Source organism: Agelaius phoeniceus, chromosome 11 (assembly GCF_051311805.1).
Source record: "Agelaius phoeniceus isolate bAgePho1 chromosome 11, bAgePho1.hap1, whole genome shotgun sequence".
Lineage (NCBI taxonomy): Eukaryota > Metazoa > Chordata > Aves > Passeriformes > Icteridae > Agelaius > Agelaius phoeniceus.
This window is the reverse complement of record NC_135275.1, coordinates 22416455-22440318: the sequence shown is the minus strand read 5'-3', so window position 1 is coordinate 22440318 and position 23864 is coordinate 22416455. Positions and strand designations below refer to the sequence as shown.

At 54.5% G+C, this 23864-nt stretch overlaps 1 protein-coding gene across 6 annotated transcripts in view; it reads right to left on the bottom strand.

Moving 5' to 3' along the window:
* GRM7 (glutamate metabotropic receptor 7) overlaps positions 1-23864 on the bottom strand; it is a 197690-nt gene that overhangs the window by 113047 nt on the left and 60779 nt on the right. Inside the window, exon 2 of one of the 6 annotated variants that reach the window (XM_054640222.2) lies at positions 4008-4224. The exons of the other annotated variants lie outside the window; for them this stretch is intronic. Coding sequence (XP_054496197.2) covers positions 4008-4224 — 217 coding nt within the window. The remainder of the gene's footprint in view (positions 1-4007; positions 4225-23864) is intronic. 6 annotated transcript variants of the gene reach the window in all.

Below are 23864 nucleotides of genomic sequence, written 5' to 3'. Positions count from 1 at the left end.
CTCCTCCTCACCCTCACTGCTCCTCCTCACCCTCACTGCTCCTCCTCACCCTCACTGCTCCTCCTCATCCTCACTGCTCCTCCTCATCCTCACTGCTCCTCCTCATCCTCACTGCTCCTCCTCATCCTCACTGCTCCTCCTCATCCTCACTGCTCCTCCTCACCCTCACTGCTCTGTCCTGGGCAGCACCGGCGGCTGCTCCTCATCCTCACTGCTGCTCCTCATCCTCACTGCTCCTCCTCATCCTCACTGCTCCTCCTCATCCTCACTGCTGCTCCTCATCCTCACTGCTCCTCCTCACCCTCACTGCTCCTCCTCACCCTCACTGCTCCTCCTCACCCTCACTGCTCCTCCTCACCCTCACTGCTCCTCCTCACCCTCACTGCTCCTCCTCACCCTCACTGCTCCTCCTCACCCTCACTGCTCTGTCCTGGGCAGCACCGGCTGCTCCTCCTCATCCTCACTGCTCCTCCTCACCCTCACTGCTCCTCCTCACCCTCACTGCTCCTCCTCACCCTCACTGCTCCTCCTCACCCTCACTGCTCCTCCTCACCCTCACTGCTCCTCCTCATCCTCACTGCTCCTCCTCACCCTCACTGCTCCTCCTCACCCTCACTGCTCCTCCTCATCCTCACTGCTGCTCCTCACCCTCACTGCTCCTCCTCATCCTCACTGCTCCTCCTCATCCTCACTGCTCTGTCCTGGGCAGCACCGGCTGCTCCTCCTCATCCTCACTGCTCCTCCTCATCCTCACTGCTCCTCCTCATCCTCACTGCTCTGTCCTGGGCAGCACCGGCTGCTCCTCCTCATCCTCACTGCTCCTCCTCACTGCTCCTCCTCACCCTCACTGCTCCTCCTCACCCTCACTGCTCCTCCTCACCCTCCCCAGCTGTCCCCATCCCCTCGCAGCCCTGCCCAGCCCAGCAGGACAAGGAGGGACACACATCGTGCAGCCCAGCAGTGGGAGAGCAGCAGAGCCCCCTGAGCTGTGGGAATGGGCCATTTGGGGAGAGCAGAACGTTCACAAATGCACTCCAGATCTTTCATTTATCTGTTAGGAGGCATTCAAGTGGTCTTTTGCTAACGACTTCAATATATATATTTCTTACAGATAGCAATTAACCTTCTGGTACAGATTAATCTTTAAAAAAAAAATCAAAGATGAATTAATCTTTGAAATTCAAGTATTCAGTAGTTTCATTAATAATCTGAAATTGTCCTTTAGATTTCCCATAATTAGACTATTCCCCTAATTTATTAATCCCACAGACTGCAGAGCATGTTTCAAATCTTCATCTCCTGCCACAATGACATATTCAAACTCGCTTGAAGTGCTCATAATAAAAGTCACTTTGTGAAGAATTATTAACTCAGAGGATCAAGCAAAGTCTTTATGTGCCAAAGCATATTTGAAAACTAAGCAGGGGAAGCACTTTCCACTGATCCTCAGATTTCCTAAGATCCCAGCTGATCAGACACAAGTTTGATGAAACTCTGCCTTCAGGACAATCAGCTGGCTACAGAGTGCAGCCAGAGCCAGGAGAGGTGCAGGTACCCAGGGAGCAGAGCTGCCCTGTGCCAAGGGACAGCTCCTGGGGCCTGGCACACAGCTCTGGGAGCTGCCAGCCCCTGCTCCCTGCTGGCCTGGCTCAGCTTTGGCCTGGGGTCCCTCCAGCCTGGGCTCTGGCCTGCCTTGTCCTGGGGGCTGCACAGGGACAGCCAGGCAGGGGCTGTGCTGCCCCATCCCTGCCCCCAGGGCCATTTCCAGCCTTTCCTGACCCATCCCTGCCCCCGGGGCCATTTCCAGCCTTTCCTGCCCCCAGGGGCCATTTCCAGCCTTTCCTGACCCATCCCTGCCCATCCCTGCCCCCGGGGCCATTTCCAGCCTTTCCTGACCCATCCCTGCCCAGGGCTGCCCCATCCCTGCCCCCGGGGTCATTTCCAGCCTTTCCTGCCCCATCCCTGCCCCCGGGGCCATTCCAGCCTTTCCTGCCCCATCCCTGCCCCCGGGGCCATTCCAGCCTTTCCTGCCCCATCCCTGCCCAGGGCTGCCCCATCCCTGCCCCCGGGGTCATTTCCAGCCTTTCCTGCCCCATCCCTGCCCCCGGGGTCATTTCCAGCCTTTCCTGCCCCATCCCTGCCCCCGGGGCCATTTCCAGCCTTTCCTGCCCCATCCCTGCCCCCAGGGGCCATTTCCAGCCTTTCCTGCCCCTTTCCAGGGCTGGTCCCTGTCACTGCCCCGGGCAGTCCCTGCCCAGCCTGTTCTGTACAGAGTTTGCACCAATACCCAGCCTGAGGCCCTTCCCTGTCCCCCTGCCCTGTCCCTGTCCCAGGGCTGAGCCCGTGCAGCCCCAGGCTGTGCCATGGAACCCATGAACACCCCAAACATGGGCTCACAACCCAAGGCTGGGCCAGGCTCCAGTGCCCCAGGCAAGGGCAGGAGCTGCATCTCCAGCCAGCCCTGCTCCACTAAACCTCCCACAACCAATCTCCTTGTACTTGCCAGGCTCTGGAAGCCCAGGGACCTTGTTTAAGCAGGTATTAAAGCCTGTCAGAGCTTCACCTGAGCTGTATGGCACAGGGAGCTGAGCACAGCCCTAGGCAGCAGCCAGGGATCAGATCATCCCAGCCTGGCTCTGAGGAGCAGCTTTGGGCAGCCTCCCTGTCAGAGCCTTCATCCCCAGCACTGCCTCCCTGCCCCTGCACACACCCAGAGCTGAGGGGAGCAGGCTCTGCTCTGCCTGCAGGGGCTGTTTGGTGCTGGCTGCATGGACAGCTCATGGAATAAATGTAATTCTGCACCAGGCCCAGGAGATGGGATCCTGCTCTGCAGCCAGAGCCTGTCCTTCACACGGGGAACACATTTTGGGCACGAGTTTGCAACAGTGGATATTTGCAAATAAAGCCAATTTTAAATTCCAATGAGCACTGGCATTTGTCACTTCCTGCTGTATTAAATCCAAACCCATTTGCTTTAATACCACATAAATATGCATTTGTAGGAACAGAAGAGTTTATGCAAATGTGGGTTCCTTCTGTGACACCAACATAAGGAAACAATTCCAGCTCCCCCTCTCCAAGGCCCCTTCCTTTAAGCCCAGTGACTTTCCCTTCCTGTTCCCTGGCAGGTGCTGCCAGCAGGGATCCATCACTTTGGGGCTGTCCCTGCAGACAGAGCCAGTGCTGTGGGACCAGCCTGGGCATGGGGAGCCCTGAGCTGCTCCAGAGCAGCTCCTGCCAGGCTGGGCACTGGGCTGGGCACTGGGCTGCTTTCATTGAGGCAGTGCCAGGCTGGGACACCTGTGAGTCCCATTTGGGGAGCACAGCAGAGCCTGCCCTGGTTCTACCTGCAAAGCCTCTGGACACAGCCCCTGCATTCATCACCAGCAATGAATTCCATCTTTTGCTGCTTCCTCCTTCCCAGCACAGGCATAAGCTCCAAACACTGCAGTTCCCAAACCCTCACGAGTCTGGATTGCAAACCAGCTGGCCAAGGACTCACACCCAGCTCTGGCATGTCTCATCCCACACCAGCAGCCCCTGGGCCCTCAGGGGAAGGTTCTGGGTTCCCTGCCCTGAGCTGGGCAATGCCAAAGCAAACCCAAAGCCAGCTCAGAGCAGGCTGGCAGGGAGAGCTGGGCACCAATGGTGGCAGCAGCCAGGCTGGAAGCAGCTCACAGCACAGCTCAGCCTGGGGAGACACACACAAGGCTCAGCCTTTCCAAACCTGCCTTCTGCCCAGGCCCACAGCAGGAAAGCTCAGCCAGGGCAGCAGCAGGAGCTGGGCACAACTCAGGGCTTCTAAATGCCCCAGAAATGACAGAAAACCACGGAGGGCTCCCACTCTCTGACCCTCCATGAGCAATTTAGGAATGAGCACATCCAGGAGCCACGGCAGAGCATTGCAGAGAGCTGGAGCAGCTTCAGGAGCAAACGTGAGCCCTGGGAGCACAGGATGACATTGAGCACAACACGACACGATGGCTTGCTGAGCAGCACGGGCCTACCTGCCTCTCTGGAAATTTGCATGAAGGACTCCACTCCTTTTTCTCCATAATTCCCTTCAGATGCCAAAGTGGACACATAATTCCATCCCAAAGCTTTCACAATGTCCACCATTGCTTGTGCTTGGAAGGAATCTGGAGGAACCACCCGTGAGAAGAAATCATAGCGCCTGTCATCGCTCAACTCGGGGGCAGTTGAGGCATAACTGATTTGTGGGATCTGTAGAAAAAAACAATTTCTGATAAATACACACATTCACATACTCATGGCACTTCTTGCAGCAGCAGCTAAAGCACCTGGCTTCAGCTGAGCTTTGGCTTTGCTGTGCTCTGCACATGTTCCCCTGCAAGGTACAGGGACAGGAGCAACCCTTCACTGGCTCCAGTTACCCAGAAAAACTGGGAACCAGCTGCTCCCAGTTACCCAGATAAGGCTCCCAGTTATCCCAATAAAGATGGGAACTAGCTGCTCCCAGTTACTCAGAAAAACCTGGGAACCAACTGCTCCCTGTTACCCAAATAAAGCTGGGAACCAACTGCTCCTGGTTACCCAGAAAAAACCAAAGCTTCCAGTTACTCAGAAAAACTGGGAACCAGCTGCTCCCAGTTACCCAAATAAAACTGGGAACCCACTGCACACAGCTCTGGACGTGCACATCCAGCACTCACTCCTTCATTTAAGGCACTCAAATCAGCACACAAACATTCTAAGCCCTCCCTGCCCTGGTCTGGCTGTGCTGGTTTCAGCAGGATTTGGGATCCTGGCAGAGTGGGGTGAGCTCTGCACCTACCAGCACTGCCTGAGAGCCAGGCTAACCCTTCCTCAGCCTCAGGAGGATGAAGGCTCCAGGCCAAGTGGGTTCAGTTTTGATTCCCTCTGATGAAGAAGGGCATGAAGGCTGCTGAGCAGGGACATCTCTGTCACACACAGCCTGGGCACAGCTCAGCTCTGTCCCAGCACAGCAGGCACTGCCTCCCCTGCTCGCAGCAGCCTGGCAGTGACAGCAGCCCCTCTTACAGCTCCTTTTGTAAGGGAGCCAGAGCAGTGCCCAGGCTGCTCCCCTGCTGCCCCCGGGCCCTGAGCAGCCCCTGAGCTGACAGCACACCAGTCCCCAGGGCCATGGTGTCCCACAGCCTGGCACTGCTCCCTAAGTCAAGGACCCTGCCCTGACTCCCACTGGAGCCCCAGGGAGGGGAGGGGAGAGCTCTGCCCTGCACACCAACCATTTATTCAATACCTGAGCCCAGGGCAGCACCTGCTGCTCACACAGGTGTTGTCCTTATATTGCCAAGGGTCCATTCTGTTGTCTCCTTATTTCAAGAGCTTGGTGCCTCCTTGATGTTTCTTGTAGGCAGCTCCTCAGAGCATTGACTGCTCCTGACTCCAGTTCCCCCCCAATCACCCACCCCACTCTTCTATAGCACTCCTCTTCTATTGGCCACACCTGTGGCCTGCTAAATCAGGCCTGCTCCTGATCTTTAATAATCGGCCCAGCTGCAGCTCTTTAGGGTAAGATTACTTTCTGTACCACCTTTATTTTCTTATATTCTATCTCCCTACACACAAGCACCTCCTGCACGCCCAGCTTTGGTCTTTACACAGCACTGTGCAGTATTTATCACCTACAGGTATTTACCAGCTCCTGCCTCCTCAGATAAACAAATCTGATCTGTATTGCCCCAGGATGAGCTCTGCAAAGGGCTCTGCACCTCTGGCTCCACGGGGAGCAGGGCAAGGGGAGAGCAAGGGCTGCTTTCTGCAGCCAGCAGGAAAGGGAGGCTGAAATGTCAGGTTTTATCCGTGGCAGTTCTTTGTACTCCAACTTGCCAACAACTGCTTTTTCAACTCAGAATCAAAAGGAGCACATTATGCACTTCCACAACAAGCACAGCTTCTACAGAATCTGCTGCATTGCTTATACTCCTAAGGAGACCTTTTGGATTTTAAATCTTTTTCCACTGCTCATAAAATATTAACTACTGCTGGCTGCTTCAATCACTTGGAGTATAAAAAGCAGATCTGAGGTGTTTTACCAGTGTTTCTAACAGGATATCTAAAAGCAACATGAAGTTATATACATGTGCCAAGTAGAATTCTCCTCCTGCTCTGTTCAACTACAGGGAGGAAGGTCCTTCAGTGGGTGTGCCAGGCACTGCAGCCAGCACAATTCCCCTGCCAGAGTGGCAGAGCCCATTGCAGACACCTGCAAGAGGCACCTCCTGCCCCTGCCCAGCTCCCCATGCACGCCAGCAGCAGCCCACTGGCCAAACCGGGCACCCACCAGGTCAAAATCAGCTGCAATTTAACTGCTGCCTCCAGGGAGCTCCACAGGGGCACCTCAGCTCCTGCCAGCCCTGCAGTGCCCTTCAGGATAAAAATGGATTGTCCAGCTCAGCGAGACCCATGGGCAGCTGGGCAGGGTCCCTGCTCTCTGCTCCAGGGATGCTGCCCATGGTGGCATGGGCAGGGCCAAGGGGCAGCAGAGCTTTAGATCAGAGTTGGAATTGGAGTTTTAAATCAGAGTGCTCTGTTGAGGGCTTTTCAGCATTCCAGATAAATATGTTCTGTCTCTTCACCATTTTGTTTTTCTCTCATTTTGGTAAAGTCTGTTCTTTATCATCAGCTCAGAAGTGGAGTTGGAAGAAGCAGGATTTCTGTTCCATCACATTTCCCCATTTTCTGTTCTGCCACATCAGAAGCTGCAGAGGAGCCCAGGGTGCTCTCCCAAAGGCCCCAGCACCTTGCAGAGGGGCTGTGATCCCAAAGGGACCCTGATGTCCTGGCCCCTGCCCAGCTGCCCTTCTCCAGCAGGAGCAGAGCTGGGGCTCTCTGAGGGACCTGAGGAGCTGGCAGGGAGCATCTCACCCTCGGGGGAAGCAGCTTCTCCTCAAGGCTGTGTTTGTGCACCCTGCACACACCCTGCAGGAGCTGCACATGTGTGAGCTGAGCCTGGCTGATGCTCTGGTGGCAGCAAGGGGGAATGATTAATGCTGGGCACATTGTCTTAGTCAGTGATTAATTGATGTTAATTTATTTCTAACGTTGACCATTATTCTTCATTTATTTCATTTTCTCCTGCTAATGAAGAGCTGTCTCTGGGTCACTCTTGTTGTCTTGCTCAGGCTCCTGCAGGAGAGCAGCTGCAGCTGGAGCAGCACAAACAGCCCAGGGAGCCAGGAGGGTCCTCAGCCTCTCCTTCCACAGCAGCCAGCACCAGCAACAGGCTGGGAACAGCTCAGAGCAAACCCCTCTAAAATACAACCCAGAACAGGTCACTGCAGAGCAAACCCCAGTGAAACACAGACTGGAACTGCTCAGAGCAAACCCCACTAAAATACAACCTGGAACAGCTCAGAGAAAACCCCACTGAAACACAGACTGGAACTGCTCAGAACAAACCCCACTGAAATACAACCTGGAACATCTCAGAACAAACCCCCCTAAAATAAAACCTGGAACAGCTCAGAGCAAAACCCACTGAAACACCAACTCAAACAGCTCACTGCAGAGCAAACCCCACTGAAACACAAACTCCCTGTTGCAGTTTCCTTTCCAGACTCACTGGGTGCTACTCTCCAGCCCCACATCCTCCTCCTCTCCCTGCTCAACAAACCCTTTTTTCCAAGAAAAATGGCAGAGTGTTTGAGTTGCTCACCAAAGGCACATGTCTGTCCTGGAACACACCAACCCCAGAGCACATCCCAGCCCTCCCTGGGGTACAGGACTGCCAAAGCCTGGCCTCTGTCCCAGAGTCAGGCCCAGCTGCAAACACCCCAAACAAGCAGTTATAGCTGCAAACACCCCAAACACCAAACATCATTGCTGCTGTGCTGCTTGCAGGGACCGAGCTCAGCCCCTCTCGGTCACTCATTACAGATGATGAGGAAGATGCACCTGAACCCACCTCAGGCACTGACAGCAGCCAGGAGACTTCAGAAAGGCAATTTCCCTGAGGACCTGAGCAATTAAGATAATGCAGGAGTGCCCCTACTGAGACATTAATGAGCTCCTAGCAGGGCAATATGAGGTTCACAGTTTGCTGCAATTCAACTTTCAATTTCCCTTGAAGTTTTATCGATTCTGGTTTCCTGGCAATGGGGAGAGCTCAGGCTGCTCTGGCAGAGCCTCTGGAGCCACCACGTGTGGCAGGGCAGAGTCAGGCTACAAACACTGCAAATGCCCCCAAACCACCCCAATTCACACACAGGAGCTGCCTGGAGCCTGCTCCAGCTGCAGAGCTCTGGTGTGAGGTGGTGGTTGAGGAACAGCCTGGCATCTGTTCAGGGCTTGGGTTTTGTTAATTTAGGAATGCATCGGGTCAGGGTTTGATCCTCAGTCAGCACAGCTCCTCCTGTGCCCCATCCCCATCCCAAACTGCAGGACAGACAGCCCCAGCATCCTGCCCAGAGCTGCTTCCCCTCTCTAGAGCTCAGCTCACTGAAGTTTCTCCCTGGTTATTTTCTCTGGGCAAAACCCCTCCAGACCCTTCTCATTCCCACTTTGCCTTCTGAGCAGGAAGGAAACCCGGCAGGCAGTTCTAGAAATCCAGATATCCACGGGAAGCAGTCCCTGCCCTTGGCACGGGGCTGAACAGAGCTTTCAGCTCCCTGGAGCCCCAGCCATGCTGTGATTCTATGGAAATTTCACCCAATATACTGAACAAGGTCAGAGCTTGTCAGGGTAACAGGAGCAGATCCTCCTGCTGCTCTCCAGTGGCTGAACTTGAGCTCAGCATTTCCCCAGGAACTGCCCCGGCCAGAGAGAAAGTGAGGGAGAACAATGAAGAAAATTCTCATGTAAGTCCATTTCAGGAGCACCAGCAAATATTCCTGAGCAATGGAGGGAACACTGAGAGATAAACCCAGGAATGATTCCTGCCCCTGAATTTTGGTTGTATCTGCAGTGGCTCTTTGCACCAGCTGGGCTGAGCTCCTGGAGCTCCATCTCCCCCTCCTTGGCCAGTGCCAGGATACAGCAGCACCTTTGAAAATCCCCAACTCCTCATCACCATTATTATTATTATTATTATTATTATTATTATTATTATTATTGTGGATGGAGCCCATCACTGAAACAAACACTTCCAAAATGACTTTGGGTTTCTCAAACAACTGCCTCTCTAATTGAACACATTTCAGTTTAATTAATTTCAAGCCCATTTCCAGGCACACAAACCCATCCCATCCCCACCACAACTGTCATGAAAAGCCATGAAAAGCCGTCCTGAGTGGTCCTGGCCAGCTGGGAGCCTTCTCTGTACCCACAGGGTCTTTCCTGCTTCCTTCCCTGGAGTGAGAAAGCACTCCTGAAACAAATCACTGTAGCAATTAAGGGACAATAATTACAGCAATTAGTACTGTCCACATGGCTCATGGGAGCACTTCATCAGCTCAGAAAGCAGGAGACAGGATCATAAACACCCAGCAAAGCGAGATGTGTCCATAAATGTGAGATATCCTGCGCTTCATCTTGATGACCTGAGCCTGGACCAAGGTCTGCTCCTGACAGTGATGAGCTCATGGCACAGATTGGTTTTTTATAGAAAAACAGGGGGGGATTTCTTAGCTTTTAAATGCTGAAAGAACCTTGGACTTGCAGAACCTGACTTGAAACCAGGAGACGCAAAATTGTAATGAAAATGAGTCACAGCACAAAAATAAACACCTTACCCCTCCTAAAGCTGTAGATAAAACTGTCCTTGAATAAACAAGGACATCATCCCTGTCTCAACATGTTCACATACTGGGGATTGGGACTCAGCCATTTATACTTTCCTAGGGATGAATTATTTACTAAAATGCTTTACTTTCCATCCTACTGACATGGAAAAAGAGTTTTAGATACACACTTACCTAATTTGGGTGCGCAAATTCCTCTTTGTGAATAAAGCTGTGTTTCTGTAATCACGAAGATCCTGAGTGAGCACTTCTCAGAAGTAAAGTTAACTGGTATTTCTATTACTCCCATTTTAATTTCTCTTGGTTTATCTGCACTGTGATTCAATAATATTGGGCAAAAATCTGATTTATAATTGTTAATTACTATTTCCAAGCCCTTGATCTACAGCCAGCCTTCTTGGAGGGAGGCTCCTGGAGGGCACCAGCCCTTGGCATGGCAGAGGGGCCCTGGCTAAGCCCTGGGCAGGCAGGACAGGCACAAGCACCAGGGCCACCCTCCCTGGCACACAGGAGCCACCACAAAGGCCTCTCTGACCCCCATAGAGGGATATTTATCTCCTGCACCATGGGGATTATTGGTACTGAAGACCAAGGCACAGGGACAAGTATGACACGTCCCCATTTAATATTTTACAGTGAAATATTCAGCTTGGTGAGACACGGATGGGGTTTAAGGTGCCTTCCAAGCCAACCCATTCTGTGCCTGTTCTGTGCACAGCACAGGGAGAGGAAGGGCTTGTCTGCCTCTCCCATGCCCTGAACACACCCTGCGAGGTCCTAAAAACGACAAAAAATTATTCCCATTCCTCTGGTGCTCAGACTTACAGCAGCCAGGGCATTCTCAGGAGGTTCCTGTCACACCCAAAGTGCTGGGCAGACGCTCAGGGTCCCTGGCACTGGCAGCACTGGGGATTTGGGTTTAGCTCCTTCCCCATGCACCATTGCCCATCCCTGCCTGTGCTCCCGGGAGCTGAGGAGCCAGAGGGATGCAGGGACACCCAGCACTCACATCCCTGCAGTGACGGAGCTCCCGCATCCAAACACGGACTCACCAATTCCAACTCTTCTGAAAATAAATCAGGAGCAGAATATAAACAGAGCGAAGCAGCTAAGCAGCTTTTATGTTTTATTTATGTGTACACACTGCTCCATTCATCCCAAACAGATAATTGAACCTTATATTGTCTATGCATATTTTAAAAGGTTTTTAATCTGCAAGCATAAATCTCATTGATTTTGAAAGTAGCCCGATAAAGACAGCACCAGTAACGACTCATTCAGCAGCCAGGCTGAGACAGAAAACGTTCCTGGTGGCAGAACAGTGCTCTGTGAAAGCAATCCACAAACAGACACCCAAACCCAGCCCAGAGGAACCAACTGCACTGTGGTACAAGGGGAAGCACTCATCCTGTGAGCCGAGTTATTGGGCTAAGTGAGAGCTGTGGCTGGGGTATGAGCACAGCTCATCAGTGCATCATATAATAATTGCAATCCTAGGAGAGCATCCACGCTCCTGTCCTGGAAAGTAAGGCTGGGATTTGAATATTTATTCCTGAATTTTCAATATAGCCAAGAGTCTGACAGCCAAGGAGAATAAAGCTCTGGCCTTGGTGCCCTGACACAGTAACACATCCATCCACACAGATTCAGCTGCATTGAGCGGTCATTTCTAATTTCAGTGTGCAGTTAAACTTTGGGCAGGCAGCTCAACAGCACAGTGAGCAAACCCAGGTTCTGTGAACAATTTCCAGTGAGCAGATAGTGCAGAAGTTGTTCTCATTCAAGTGTCTGAGTGGCCTCAGACAATGGGATCTCTCCAGCCCCCCCAGATCCTCTGACACCCCAAGGGAACCAGCTGCATTTCAAGCAGTAAATGATGTTTTAAACAGGGCTTCTGGAGCTCATTTCCCTCCGTGCAATATTGGAAGTATTTCTGAATTTAAAAATGTGTCAAAATAACGAAAACCCCCGGGTTTTTAATGTGCTCACACACTGTGGCTGACTGAACCGTTCTGCTTGAGCTTACACTGCCTGGTTTGGATTGGCACTTTATGGAAAGCTTGAGGCAAGAGCAGAGCTGTGAATTATACAGAATGTGTGTAAGCTGCTGCCTGACCTCCCTGCAGCCCTGCTCACCCACACCGGCGAGCCTCAACAGCTTCATCCTCCTCCTCTTCCTCCTCCCCTTGAGGTGTGCCCACAGCCAAAGCCCAGGGTGAGATGTGCTCACCTAACTCCAGCTGGAGGTGACCAAGCCAGGCTGGAAAATGAAACCAAATTCACGAGCAGAGGCACAAACCTGCCCAGCCTGCCCTGGTGGGCACAGCAGCCCCGCTGCCGTGTCCCAGTGACACCAGGGAGAGGAATTGCCCCAGCCCAAGGGCTCCTGGCAGCCCCACTCACTGCACAGAGCCCCTGTGGGGACAAGGGGCAGGCAGCTGGGTGGGACACAGCTGTGGGCAGGAGGGGACAGCGCACAGCTGATTGTCCTGGGGCTGCCTGCACTGGCTGGTTTGGTTCTGCTGCGAGCTGGTTCCAGGGACTGGCATGGGCTGAGTGATAAAATCTCAGCCATCCATTCCTCATCTTCCCTTTTCTACCAGCAAATTCGGGCAGGCACTCAGCAGCGCGGTGAGCAGACCCACTGTGAACAGCTCCCACTGAACAGACACTGCAGAAGTGGGAGCTGTTCTCACTAAAATGGCTGAGTGCTCTCATGGAGGCCACTGCAAACCACCTCCTCCTACAGCACAGGACCCAGAGCAGCATTTCAGAGCACCTGAGATGTACCAGGCTGCAAGGGCAGCCGGGAAGGGAAAACCCTGTGTAAGAGCAAGGGTCCAGCTGGGTGATCTCACCCCCCAACCCTCACAACCAGTGTGCAAACATCAAACTCCTGCCATTTCAGCAGCACCAGCACAAAGGTGTTCTCAGAAGTGGTGATTTGCTCCAGGTAAGAGCAGCCCTCAGTCCAGGTGCTCCTTGCTGCTGCAGCCTCACTCCAGTGAGGTCACTGCTCCTCCACACCCTGGCACTGCCCGTGTCTCCTGCCCAAGGCACGGCCTTCTCAGCCAGGAGGGCTCCACCAGAGAGAAATTACAAGGCTGAAAACACTCCAAGATCAAATCCAACCCTTCCCCAGCACTGCCCAGGCCACCACTGCCCTGTGTCCCCAGGTGCCACCTCCACAGGGCTTTGAAATCCCCCAGGGATTTGGGCATTCCTTGGGCAGCTGTGCCAGGGCTGGGCATTCCTTTCCATGGGGAAATTGTTCTGATATTCAGCTCAGACCTGCCCAGCCCAGCCTGGGGCCGTTCCCTGTCCTCCTGTCCGTGTTCCCATGAAGAATTGTTCCCAAATTCCCCCCTGAGCCTGCCCAGCCCAGCCTGAGCTGTTCCCTCTGCTCCTGTCCCTGTTCCCTGGGATGATCCCAAATCCCCCTGGCTGTGCCCTCCTGTCAGGAGCTGTGCAGAGCCACAAGGGCCCCCTGAGCCTCCTTTGCTCCAGGCTGAGCCCCTGCCCAGCTCCCTCAGGGATTCTGCAGCCCCTGCCCAGCTCCCTCAGGGATTCTGCAGCCCCTGCCCAGCTCCCTCAGGGATTCTCCAGGCCCAGCTCCTCAGGGATTCTGCAGCCCCTGCTCAGCTCCTCAGGGATTCTGCAGCCCCTGCCCAGCTCCCTCAGGGATTCTGCAGCCCCTGCCCAGCTCCCTCAGGGATTCTGCAGCCCCTGCCCAGCTCCCTCAGGGATTCTGCAGCCCCTGCCCAGCTCCTCAGGGATTCTGTAGCCCCTTCCCAGCTCCCTCAGGGATTCTGCAGCCCCTGCCCGGCTCCCTCAGGGATTCTGCAGCCCCTGCCCGGCTCCCTCAGGGATTCTGCAGCCCCTGCCCGGCTCCCTCAGGGATTCTGCAGCCCATTCCCAGCTCCCTCAGGGATTCTGTAGCCCATTCCCAGCCCCTCCAGGGCTCCCCTGTGCCAGGGGAGCAGCAGCAGCAGCCGGGAGGGGCTCAGAGAGGACAAACTGTTCCATCATCTGCAAGGTCAGCCATCTCCTCCTCGAGTCCCAGGCATTTAAAATTCCTTCAGAACTGTGGGAGGCACGGCTGACCCGGGCCTGGGATGGTTCCACCAGGGACACTGAGGGATTATATTTAGCCTGCCTTTGATTTCATATTTTCTTTAATCCAAAATAAACATTATCACAAGTGAAAAGGCCTGTTGTGTCCTCTGAGCATCAGAAACAGAACAAGGTCCTTCAGGACACAGCCTGGGTATAAAGGAGAGTGAGAAAATGCAGTGAGAGAGATGTGAGCGAGAATGGGTTGTAATTATGGGAGAAATCTGCATTTGACATTTCTCCCACTACATATCCAAGAGTTATAGGGTATAATGAAGTTCCAGTGAATATCTATACCTTTTATTCCCTTATATTTCATCTCTGGCCTTTCACAAAGTGCATCATCACCATGTAATTCCACAGATATCTAAATATTTCTGCATTATTACAGGGAAAACCACAAGGCAATCACACTTTTACCTTCACTGGTTGTCTTCACCTCAACATTGAGCTTGCCAGCTAAATAATTACATTTCTTCTTATCTAACTTGTGGGAAAACAAATTTAATAACAGAAATACAGTCAGAAAGACCAATACTTAGGGGAGAATAATTTTCAGACTTAAACTTCACAAGCTCAGTAGATTATTCTGGACACTGGATAATTACTCTGCATGTCTTTATCGCAAAAGTGCCCGGACATTCTAATTAATCCAAATTACTTTCTAAGGGCCATGTTATTAGACTCATGCAGGAGCAGCCAGATACAGAAATAGTGTTATTTTCTTAGAGGTCTGTAACAGCTCAGCCTTACAGCACCTGATGAAAACCAGCCCAGAGCAGCTCCTGACCCCGCCTGGAGCAGCCCAGAGCCAGCAGAGGAGCCCTGGGGAACGGGGAACCTGCAGGGAATGCTGCCCAGCCTCAGCAGGGTCTTCCTTAACAATGAAAACCAGTGTCCAGGGCTGGTTCCATCAACAGCACCACCCCAGCCACAGCCTGTGCCCGTGATCACAAAACTGATCCTAAACCACCCCAACAAACACAAACCTGATCCTAAACCACACCAACAAACACAAACCTGATCCTAAACCACACCAACAGACACAAACTTGATCCTAAACCACCCCAACAGACACAAAACTGAACCTAAACCACCCCAACAGACACAAACCTGATCCTAAACCACCCCAGCAAACACAAACCTGATCCTAAACCACACCAACAGACACAAACCTGATCCTAAACCACCCCAACAAACACAAACCTGGTCCTAAACCACCCCAGCAAACACAAAACTGATCCTAAACCACACCAGCAAACACAAAACTGATCCTAAACCACCCCAACAGACACAAAACTGATCTTAACCACACCAACAAACACAAAACTGATTCTAAACCACATCACAGCCACTTCCACTGACCAAACCAACCTTTCCCATCTGCACCTGCCTTGCTTTTATTTTTGCAGTGTTACTTCATCCTTAACTCCATTCTCAGTCATTAGAATGGTTCACAATCCTCCACCGAGTGTCCTTTGGAAGTTCCACGTGCCAGATTTGGGGTAAATTGCTGTCAGTGCTCAATAAATGGGATAGCCAAAGGATTCCTCATCAAAGAAAACACCTGGGCCTGGAGCACACCTGAAGAAAACCAGGTGTGCTTTGTTTTCTCTCCTGAGGGCAGAACTGTCAGGGAAGACCTGGCCTGTTGTACCTGTCCTGGTGCTCAGAGCTGGCCTCATTTATAGCTTGGAACAAAAAGAGTACAAAATAAAGGGCAGATAAAGCCACAAGCACCCAGATTCGTTCAAACCAAACTTGATGGATTCTCCCTGCAATTCCTTCAGCAGAGTAAAAAATCCAGGCACTCTGGAAATGTGAATGGCACCTGGAGGAGCCTCCCAGCAGAACTGGGAGCAGCTTTGTCTGCAGCAGCCTGAGGAGCTGGGCTGTGTGGCGCTGGATGGGCCCCCAGGCAGCACCTAAAATTGGCTTCAAGCTCCGAGACACCAAAATAAAGGGCTCTGGCCTTCCTTCCCATGACTCCTGTTACACACAGGTAAAGATATTATAAAATAAAGGCCTTAGAAAAGCAGGCCTTGCTGGGCTGAATTGCCAACAGGCTTGTAATTTCTCATAAGGAAAAACTGTAGAATAACATAACAAATTATTCTTGTAGAGAAAACAGTCTACACCTGCAAAAACAAGAAATGTGTTCCATAAGAATCAGTGAAGAAAATATGTCAACACATCTAGAGAGAGAAAATTTGACAGATATATTCAGTAACCCTTCCCAAGCAAGGAACTGAGCTTCACTGTACTGCTGACCAGTTAGGTTTAACACAGTGCCTTCTGACATCTCCTAGAAATGTCAACCATGGGAATAAAGAATTGGCATGAAAAAAAAGGAGTGTCCAGGATTTCCCTGTCCTTCCCTCCCTGCCTGTCCCAGTGCCCAGGATTGATTTCCCTGCCCCAGTGCCCAGGATTTCCCTGCTGTTCCTGTCCCAGTGCCCAGGATTTCCCTGCCCTCCCTTCTCCTGTCCCAGTGCCCAGGATTGATTTCCCTGCCCTTCTTTCCCTGCCCCAGTGCCCAGGATTTCCCTGGCAGCTCCGAGCAGGGCTCTGCAGCTGATCCCTGCACGGGCAGGGGAGCTTTGGGAAGATGAAAGTGATCTCTGTGACCCTGGCAAGCCCTGAGGATGAAAGGTACAGGAGCCATTTCTGGCAAGCACCGAGTATTTGAGGATCCCTGCTCTGTGAAAGGGCTGCTGGTGCTGGCAGTGCTCGGGATTCCCGAGGGATTGATCCTGTGAGGCGCTGAACAAGCTGTTCAGCCTCAGGGGCCACTGAAGGATGGAGCAGAGGCTGCAGGTGGGAAGGGATGATGTGGACCCTGCGCTCTCCTCCGTGACAGAGCAGCCTCGGGGAGCATCCCATCCTGGCTGCTGCAAACAGCCCCGGGGCTCCGTGGGGCAGCAGGGCATGAACGGCCCTGCGAGCGCTCCTGCATCTCCGTTTATCACATCAGAGTGAGCACCCGGCTCCGGAGATCACCTCATGTTTATGCATGCGCAGTTTACACCCTAAATCACCGCTTTTTCTTTTTTTTCCACTTCCCAGTGAATAGCTATTTCTGAAAGGGCGTTTATGTGGAATGCAGGGTGTCAGATCGTTTGGAGCAACCGATCAAAGGTCCTGGTCGGCTCTCCCCGAGAAACCACGGAGCAGCGCCGGGAGGGCAGGAGGGGATGGGGATGGGGATGGGGATGGGATGGGATGGAGATGGGGATGGGGATGAGATGGGATGGGGATAAGATGGAGATGGAGATGAGATGGGGATGGATGGGGATGGAGCTGCTGGGATGGGATGGGGATGGGGATGGGATGGGATGTCCCCGTCAGCCCCTGACCGGCAGGGCCATCCCAGGATGGGATGGGGATGGAATGGGATGGGGATGGAATGGGATGGGATGGGATGGGGATGGGATGGAGATAGGATGGAGATGGGGATGGAGCTGCTGGGCTGGGATGGGGATGGGATGGGGATGGAGATGGGATGTCCCCATCAGCCCCTGACCGGCAGGGCCATCCCAGGATGGGATGGGGATGGAATGGGATGGGGATGGAATGGGATGGGGATGGGGATGGGATGGGATGGGGATGGAGATGGGGATGGAGCTGCTGGGCTGGGATGGGGATGGGATGTCCCCGTCAGCCCCTGACCGGCAGGGCCATCCCAGGATGGGATGGGGATGGAATGGGATGGGGATGGAATGGGATGGGATGGGATGGGGATGGGATGGAGATAGGATGGAGATGGGGATGGAGCTGCTGGGCTGGGATGGGGATGGGGATGGGATGGGATGGGATGTCCCCATCAGCCCCTGACCGGCAGGGCCATCCCAGGATGGGATGGGGATGAGATGGTATGGGATGGGGATGGGGATGGGATGGGGATGGGGATGGGATGTCCCCGTCAGCCCCTGACCGGCAGGGCCATCCCAGCCCTTTGGGAATCAGCCAAGCCCCAGCACCCGGAGCCACTGCGGGGCTGGAGCTCCCTGCCAGAACAGATTGGCCCTTCCACCTCCGTTCCTCAAACCGGGGGAAGGAGAGAGGACAGGAACAGGAGGAGGGGGATGGAGAATGGAAATATGTGGAGAATCCAAAGGAAAGCAGCGGCCCCAGGAATGCCGAACGCCGCTGTAGCTTTCCCAGGCGAGCCGGGGCTGTCTCATTTCCCTGTGCTCAGCCGGAGCCAGCCCCGAGTGACAAATGAAAGCCCAGACATTCCTCCAAAGGCTCCCGCACCTCCCGCTCCGAGGCACAGCAGCGTTTCATGGATGCTGGGGGGCTTTGGGAACGGCACCCCCGTGCCCTCGGCTCCCACAGGTGCATTTCCCATCCCAGCCTTAGGAACGCGCACACCGCCTTTGTTTCCTTCTCCTCCATCCCAATCCCTGCAATTCCCTTCCCTCCGGTTATTTATCCCTCTGGAGGGCAGAAGCACGGCGCAAAGGAACAAGCCCCCTGTGCATTGTTCATCAAGAGCTGCAGAGCGGCTGCTAATTACTGCAGCGGCAGCTCTGCCCGCCGGCCTCGGAGCGCGGAGCTCCGGGCTGTGCGAGCCCCGCATCCTGCCCGGCCCCGCATCCTGCCCAACACCTGCATCCTGCATAAAACCCGCATCCTGCCCAACACCTGCATCCTGCATAAAACCCGCACCCTGCCCAAAACCCGCATCCTGCATAAAACCCGCATCCTGCCCAACACCCGCATCCTGCCTAAAACCCGCACCCTGCATCCTGCCCAAAACCGCACCCTGCCCAAAACCCGTATCCAGCCCAGCCCAGCCCCGCACCCTATCCAAAACCCTGCACCCTGCCCAGCCTTGCCCAACCCTGCATCCTGCATAAAACCCGCACCCTGCCCAAAACCCACACCCTGCCCAAAACCCCGCACCCTGCCCAAAACCCCGCACCCTGCCCAAAACCCCGCACCCTGCCCGGCCCCACATCCTGCCCAAAACCCGCACCCTGCCCAACACCTGCATCCTGCCCAACACCTGCATCCTGCCCAAAACCCTGCACCCTGCCCAAAACCCCGCACCCTGCCCAAAACCCGCACCCCGCACCCTGCCCAAAACCCTGCATCCTGCCCAACACCTGCATCCTGCCCAAAACCCTGCATCCTGCCCAACACCTGCATCCTGCCCAACACCTGCATCCTGCCCAAAACCCTGCATCCTGCCCAAAACCCTGCATCCTGCCCAACACCTGCATCCTGCCCAAAACCCGCACTCTGCCCAAAACCCTGCATCCTGCCCAGCCCAACCCTGCATCCTGCCCAGCGCCCCATCCTGCCCAAAACCCGCATCCTGCCCGGCCCCGCAATGGGGTTTTTGAAACCAGCCGTGCTCCGGTATCACATGCAACCAACAGGAAAATTAGCATTGTAAAATGGCAACCTCATTTAGATAAGCACGCTGTGAATCCATCTAATTTGTATACAGAGTCATTATGTGGTCACAGCCGAGTGCCTCCAGCCTCTCTCTTTTCTCCGGCTGCCCCCGCTCCCAAACAGAGCTCGGGGAGGGTCCCGAGGCCGCTGAGCGCTGCTACCGCACCGAGAGCAGGACAGGACTGTCCCTGCCTGGCCACGGACAGTGTCAGAGCGGGACAGCAGCTCTGTGCCAGTGCCAGAGCGGGACAGCAGCTCTGTGCCATGGCCAGAGTGGGACAGCAGCTCTGTGCCAGTGCCAGAGTGGGACAGCAGCTCTGTGCCATGGCCAGAGCGGGACAGCAGCTCTGTGCCAGTGCCAGAGTGGGACAGCAGCTCTGTGCCAGTGCCAGAGCAGGACAGCAGCTCTGTGCCAGTGCCAGAGTGGGACAGCAGCTCTGTGCCAGAGTGGGACAGCAGCTCTGTGCCAGAGCGGGACAGCAGCTCTGTGCCAGAGTGGGACAGCAGCTCTGTGCCAGTGCCAGAGTGGGACAGCAGCTCTGTGCCAGAGCAGGACAGCAGCTCTGTGCCAGTGCCAGAGTGGGACAGCAGCTCTGTGCCATGGCCAGAGTGGGACAGCAGCTCTGTGCCAGAGTGGGACAGCAGCTCTGTGCCATGGCCAGAGTGGGACAGCAGCTCTGTGCCAGTGCCAGAGCGGGACAGCAGCTCTGTGCCATGGCCAGAGTGGGACAGCAGCTCTGTGCCAGTGCAGGACAGCAGCTCTGTGCCAGTGCCAGAGCGGGACAGCAGCTCTGTGCCATGGCCAGAGCGGGACAGCAGCTCTGTGCCAGTGCCAGAGTGGGACAGCAGCTCTGTGCCACAGACAGAGCGGGACAGCAGCTCTGTGCCAGTGTCAGAGCAGGACAGCAGCTCTGTGCCAGTGCCAGAGTGGGACAGCAGCTCTGTGCCAGTGCCAGAGCGGGACAGCAGCTCTGTGCCATGGCCAGAGTGGGACAGCAGCTCTGTGCTATGGCCAGAGTGGGACAGCAGCTCTGTGCCACAGCCAGAGTGGGACAGCAGCTCTGTGCCATGGCCAGAGTGGGACAGCAGCTCTGTGCCAGAGCAGGACAGCAGCTCTGTGCCAGTGCCAGAGTGGGACAGCAGCTCTGTGCCAGAGTGGGACAGCAGCTCTGTGCCAGTGCCAGAGTGGGACAGCAGCTCTGTGCCATGGTCAGAGTGGGACAGCAGCTCTGTGCCATGGCCAGAGCGCTGCCACCTCCCTGGGCCCCAGACATCCTCACCCAGCTGCTCTCGGGGCTCTTCTGGAGCTGCTCAAGGGCTCTGAGCCCCTCTCCACAGGCACAGCACCTGCTCCAGGTACCCCTTGGGGAGGGGTGACAGCTGTGGGCACAGGCAGGACACCCCCGGAGGGGCACAGGTGCCAGGACACCCCCGGAGGGGCACGGGTGCCACACACCTGGCTGCACAGCTGCCCCACTCGCAGCCCCCACCTGGAGCCACATCACCCGTGGGATTTGCCTTCCTGCAGACTTTTCCCCAGGCAGAAACTCTAGCAATGTTACCATCAATTCTGACAGCTTGGGAATCACCGTGTTTGATAACAGAAAGCTGCCTGGGAAGCTGGATAAACAGAAACCCTTTGCACTCCCCCACTGCCCCGGTCCATCTGCATTAGCCCTGACATGCAGGAGATCTTTATCAGCCAGGTGCTTACACCAGTTCCATCACCATGGCATCGCAGAGCTCTCAACTCTTTAAAAATAGAACTAATAGCATCTTCTCGTTAGTTCTTCCTCCCAAGCTTTCCAGAGAAATGCTGGGATCACTTCTGGCTTTATTTTATGTATTCCTTTGTTTGTGAGAGGGGCTGAGCCGAGCACTTTGCCTCCCTTCCTGCCAAGGGGGGTGCAGAGGAATTTAAGGGGGTTCTCTGCGTTGGTGTGGGGTCCCAGCATGGGTGGGTGCTCCCACATCTCTGGGAGTGGCTCCCCAGCCCAGCTCCAGCCTGCACAGGTGGGACAGGAGACAGGGAGGCAGAAAGGAAGGGGCTCTGTGAACTGAGAGCAGCCTGCAGAGAGCCTGGGTGAATTCACTGGTGCAGACATCCCAGCTCAGGAGCAGCCACTGCAGCGCTGCTGCATTTCCTCATCCCCTGCACACGGGGAGAGCCAGGGCAGGGGGCTCTGCTGGGAGCCCGGGCACAGGGAATGGCAAATCCATCCTGCACCTCAAGAGAGGTGCCTGGCACAGCTCAGCACCAAGGACACAAATGGTCCTCACACCTCCAGGAGTGACCCAGCCCCAGCATCCTGCAGCTCTCACTGCTGCCACTCTGAGCACCAGGTAAATAACCCCAGAGACTCAGCCCATGCCATTCTGCCACCACAATCCAGCAGGAAGAGCTGGTTCTGCCCAGCCCCAGCTGGGTTTGGGGCTCCATAGCCCACAGAGGGCTGGCACAGCCCAGCCAGCTCCTCCTGGGAATGACCCAGCCCCAGCGTCCTGCAGCTCTCACTGCTGCCACTCTGAGCTCCAGGTAAATAACCCCAGAGACTCAGCCCATCCCATTCTGCCACCACAATCCAGCAGGAAGAGACACTAATTAGCAGGGAGCTGTTGCAGGGATGCATGAATATTAATGCCACCGTCCAAACTAATTTCCCCAATTACTGCTGTTCCAGCAGCTCCATTACAACCCATAAACCCGGGCTGATAGAAGATCTCCCTAATAAGGGAGTGAGAACAACTGCTGGAGAGCTCCAGCACGCCTCAGCTGACACTAACAAGGTTAATTTTCCCCCTGTAGAAAATCACAGAAATCTGTAAATATTTTAAGAACAAAAGCAGCCTTTCCCTCCCGGTATAAATATCCTGCTGGAAAATCCACAGGGAGTTTCCTTCAGCAGAGCCTGAGCTCAGGGAGGTTTGTGATCTCCTGAACTCCCAAGCGTGCAGCCCTGAACACTGGGAGAGACAGAAAGAGCCATTAAACCAATGAGCTGGCTCCTGGTTTGGGATCTTTATTCCAGATTTCACATTGATACTCCTCTCTGAAGTGTCTGTGCTCAGGAATCCATCAGTCTGTGGCATGGCTGAATGATTATACGACATGTTAGAGCTTAAATGCACTTTTATTATGCATAAAGCATTACATTTTGCTATTTATTTCCTTTGCAATGCTTTTTTACCCCTCTGCAAACACAGCCAACACTTGGAAATGATAAAGCTAAAAACTCTGCAATGACAAAGAAATGAAACCTTTTCCTGAGGAAAAAGAAGCACGGTATACATTCAGACACATGATTGAGATTCTCTGATTCACAACAAGGGTAAAACACCATTTCTGCTCCTGAACATGACCAGTGCCTGGTGCAGCATGAGTGAATTACCCAGAAGTGCAGATCCACAGGGCTGGTACATCCACAGCCCTGGGAGTGAATTACCCAGCACCTGCAGGTCCATGGGCATGATCACATCCCAGCCCTGGGAGATGTCCCACATCCCAGCCAGAGCAGCAAGAACTGAGCTCCCAGCCAGGAAAACCAGTGCATGTGATGGTCACAGAGCTGGATTCCCTTTCTGACTGACCCGACACCATGAGCACAGCCCAAAGCCACCAGACCCATGGCCAGACCCATGAGCACAGCCCAAAGGCCACCAGACACCATGAACACAGCCCAGAGGCCACCAGACCCATGAGCACAGCCCAAAGCCACCAGACCCATGACCAGACACCATGAGCACAGCCCAAAGCCACCAGACCCATGAGCACAGCCCAAAGGCCACCAGACACCATGAGCACAGCCCAGAGGCCACCTCAAGCCCAGGAGCACAGCTCTGCCAGCTCTCACACCCTCATCTTCCTTCCCAGCTGAGAGGGAAGGGTGGGAGCAGTGGGCAGGACAAGGCAACAGCACCTTCCAGTAGGCAAATCTCAGAATCCCAGAATATCTGGGGTTGGAGGGGAGCTCTGGAGACCGCCCAGCCCAGCCCCTGCCCAGCAGGGCCACCTGGAGCAGTGACACAGGACACAGCCAGGTGGGGTTGGGATTCTCCAGAGAGGGAAACTCCACAGTTCCCTGGGCAGCTGCTGAGGGCTCTGCCCTCTCCATGGAAAGCTCTCCCTCGTGCTGAGATGGAGCTCATTGTTTTACAGTCAAATGCCTGCTAGAAACCACTTTCAGTGATTCCTGGCTCCTGAAACAACCACACCTGGCCCCAGACCTGGCCCCTTGTTGTGCCCCCAGAGCTGAGTGACCACTGAACCCTGCACCAGGCCTGTCCTGGTGATGCTCAGAGCTCTCACTCTCCAGGAGCAGCAGCACAAGGTGACAAACAGCACAAACACAGGGCTAAGCACAGAGTGGTGTCCTGGTGCTTAGGATGTACAGAAGTAGGGAAAACCCAAACAAGGCAAAAAGGCCGCTGGTGATGATCAGTGCCAGAGGCAAATGGTGAAAGTCCTGTTCAGAATGACCCGGGTGAAGCTGAGCTGCAGCAGATGCAAAGCTCAGGAAATGCTGCAGGATTTGACACGATCTCCAGCTTTCAACACCAGCTTCCCTGCAAACACAGGAGCCTTGGAGAGGTTTTTTCTCTGCTTCCACCTGCTGGCCAGACCACCCTCACTCCACCCAGGATCAGCACTGGGGGCAGCCACAC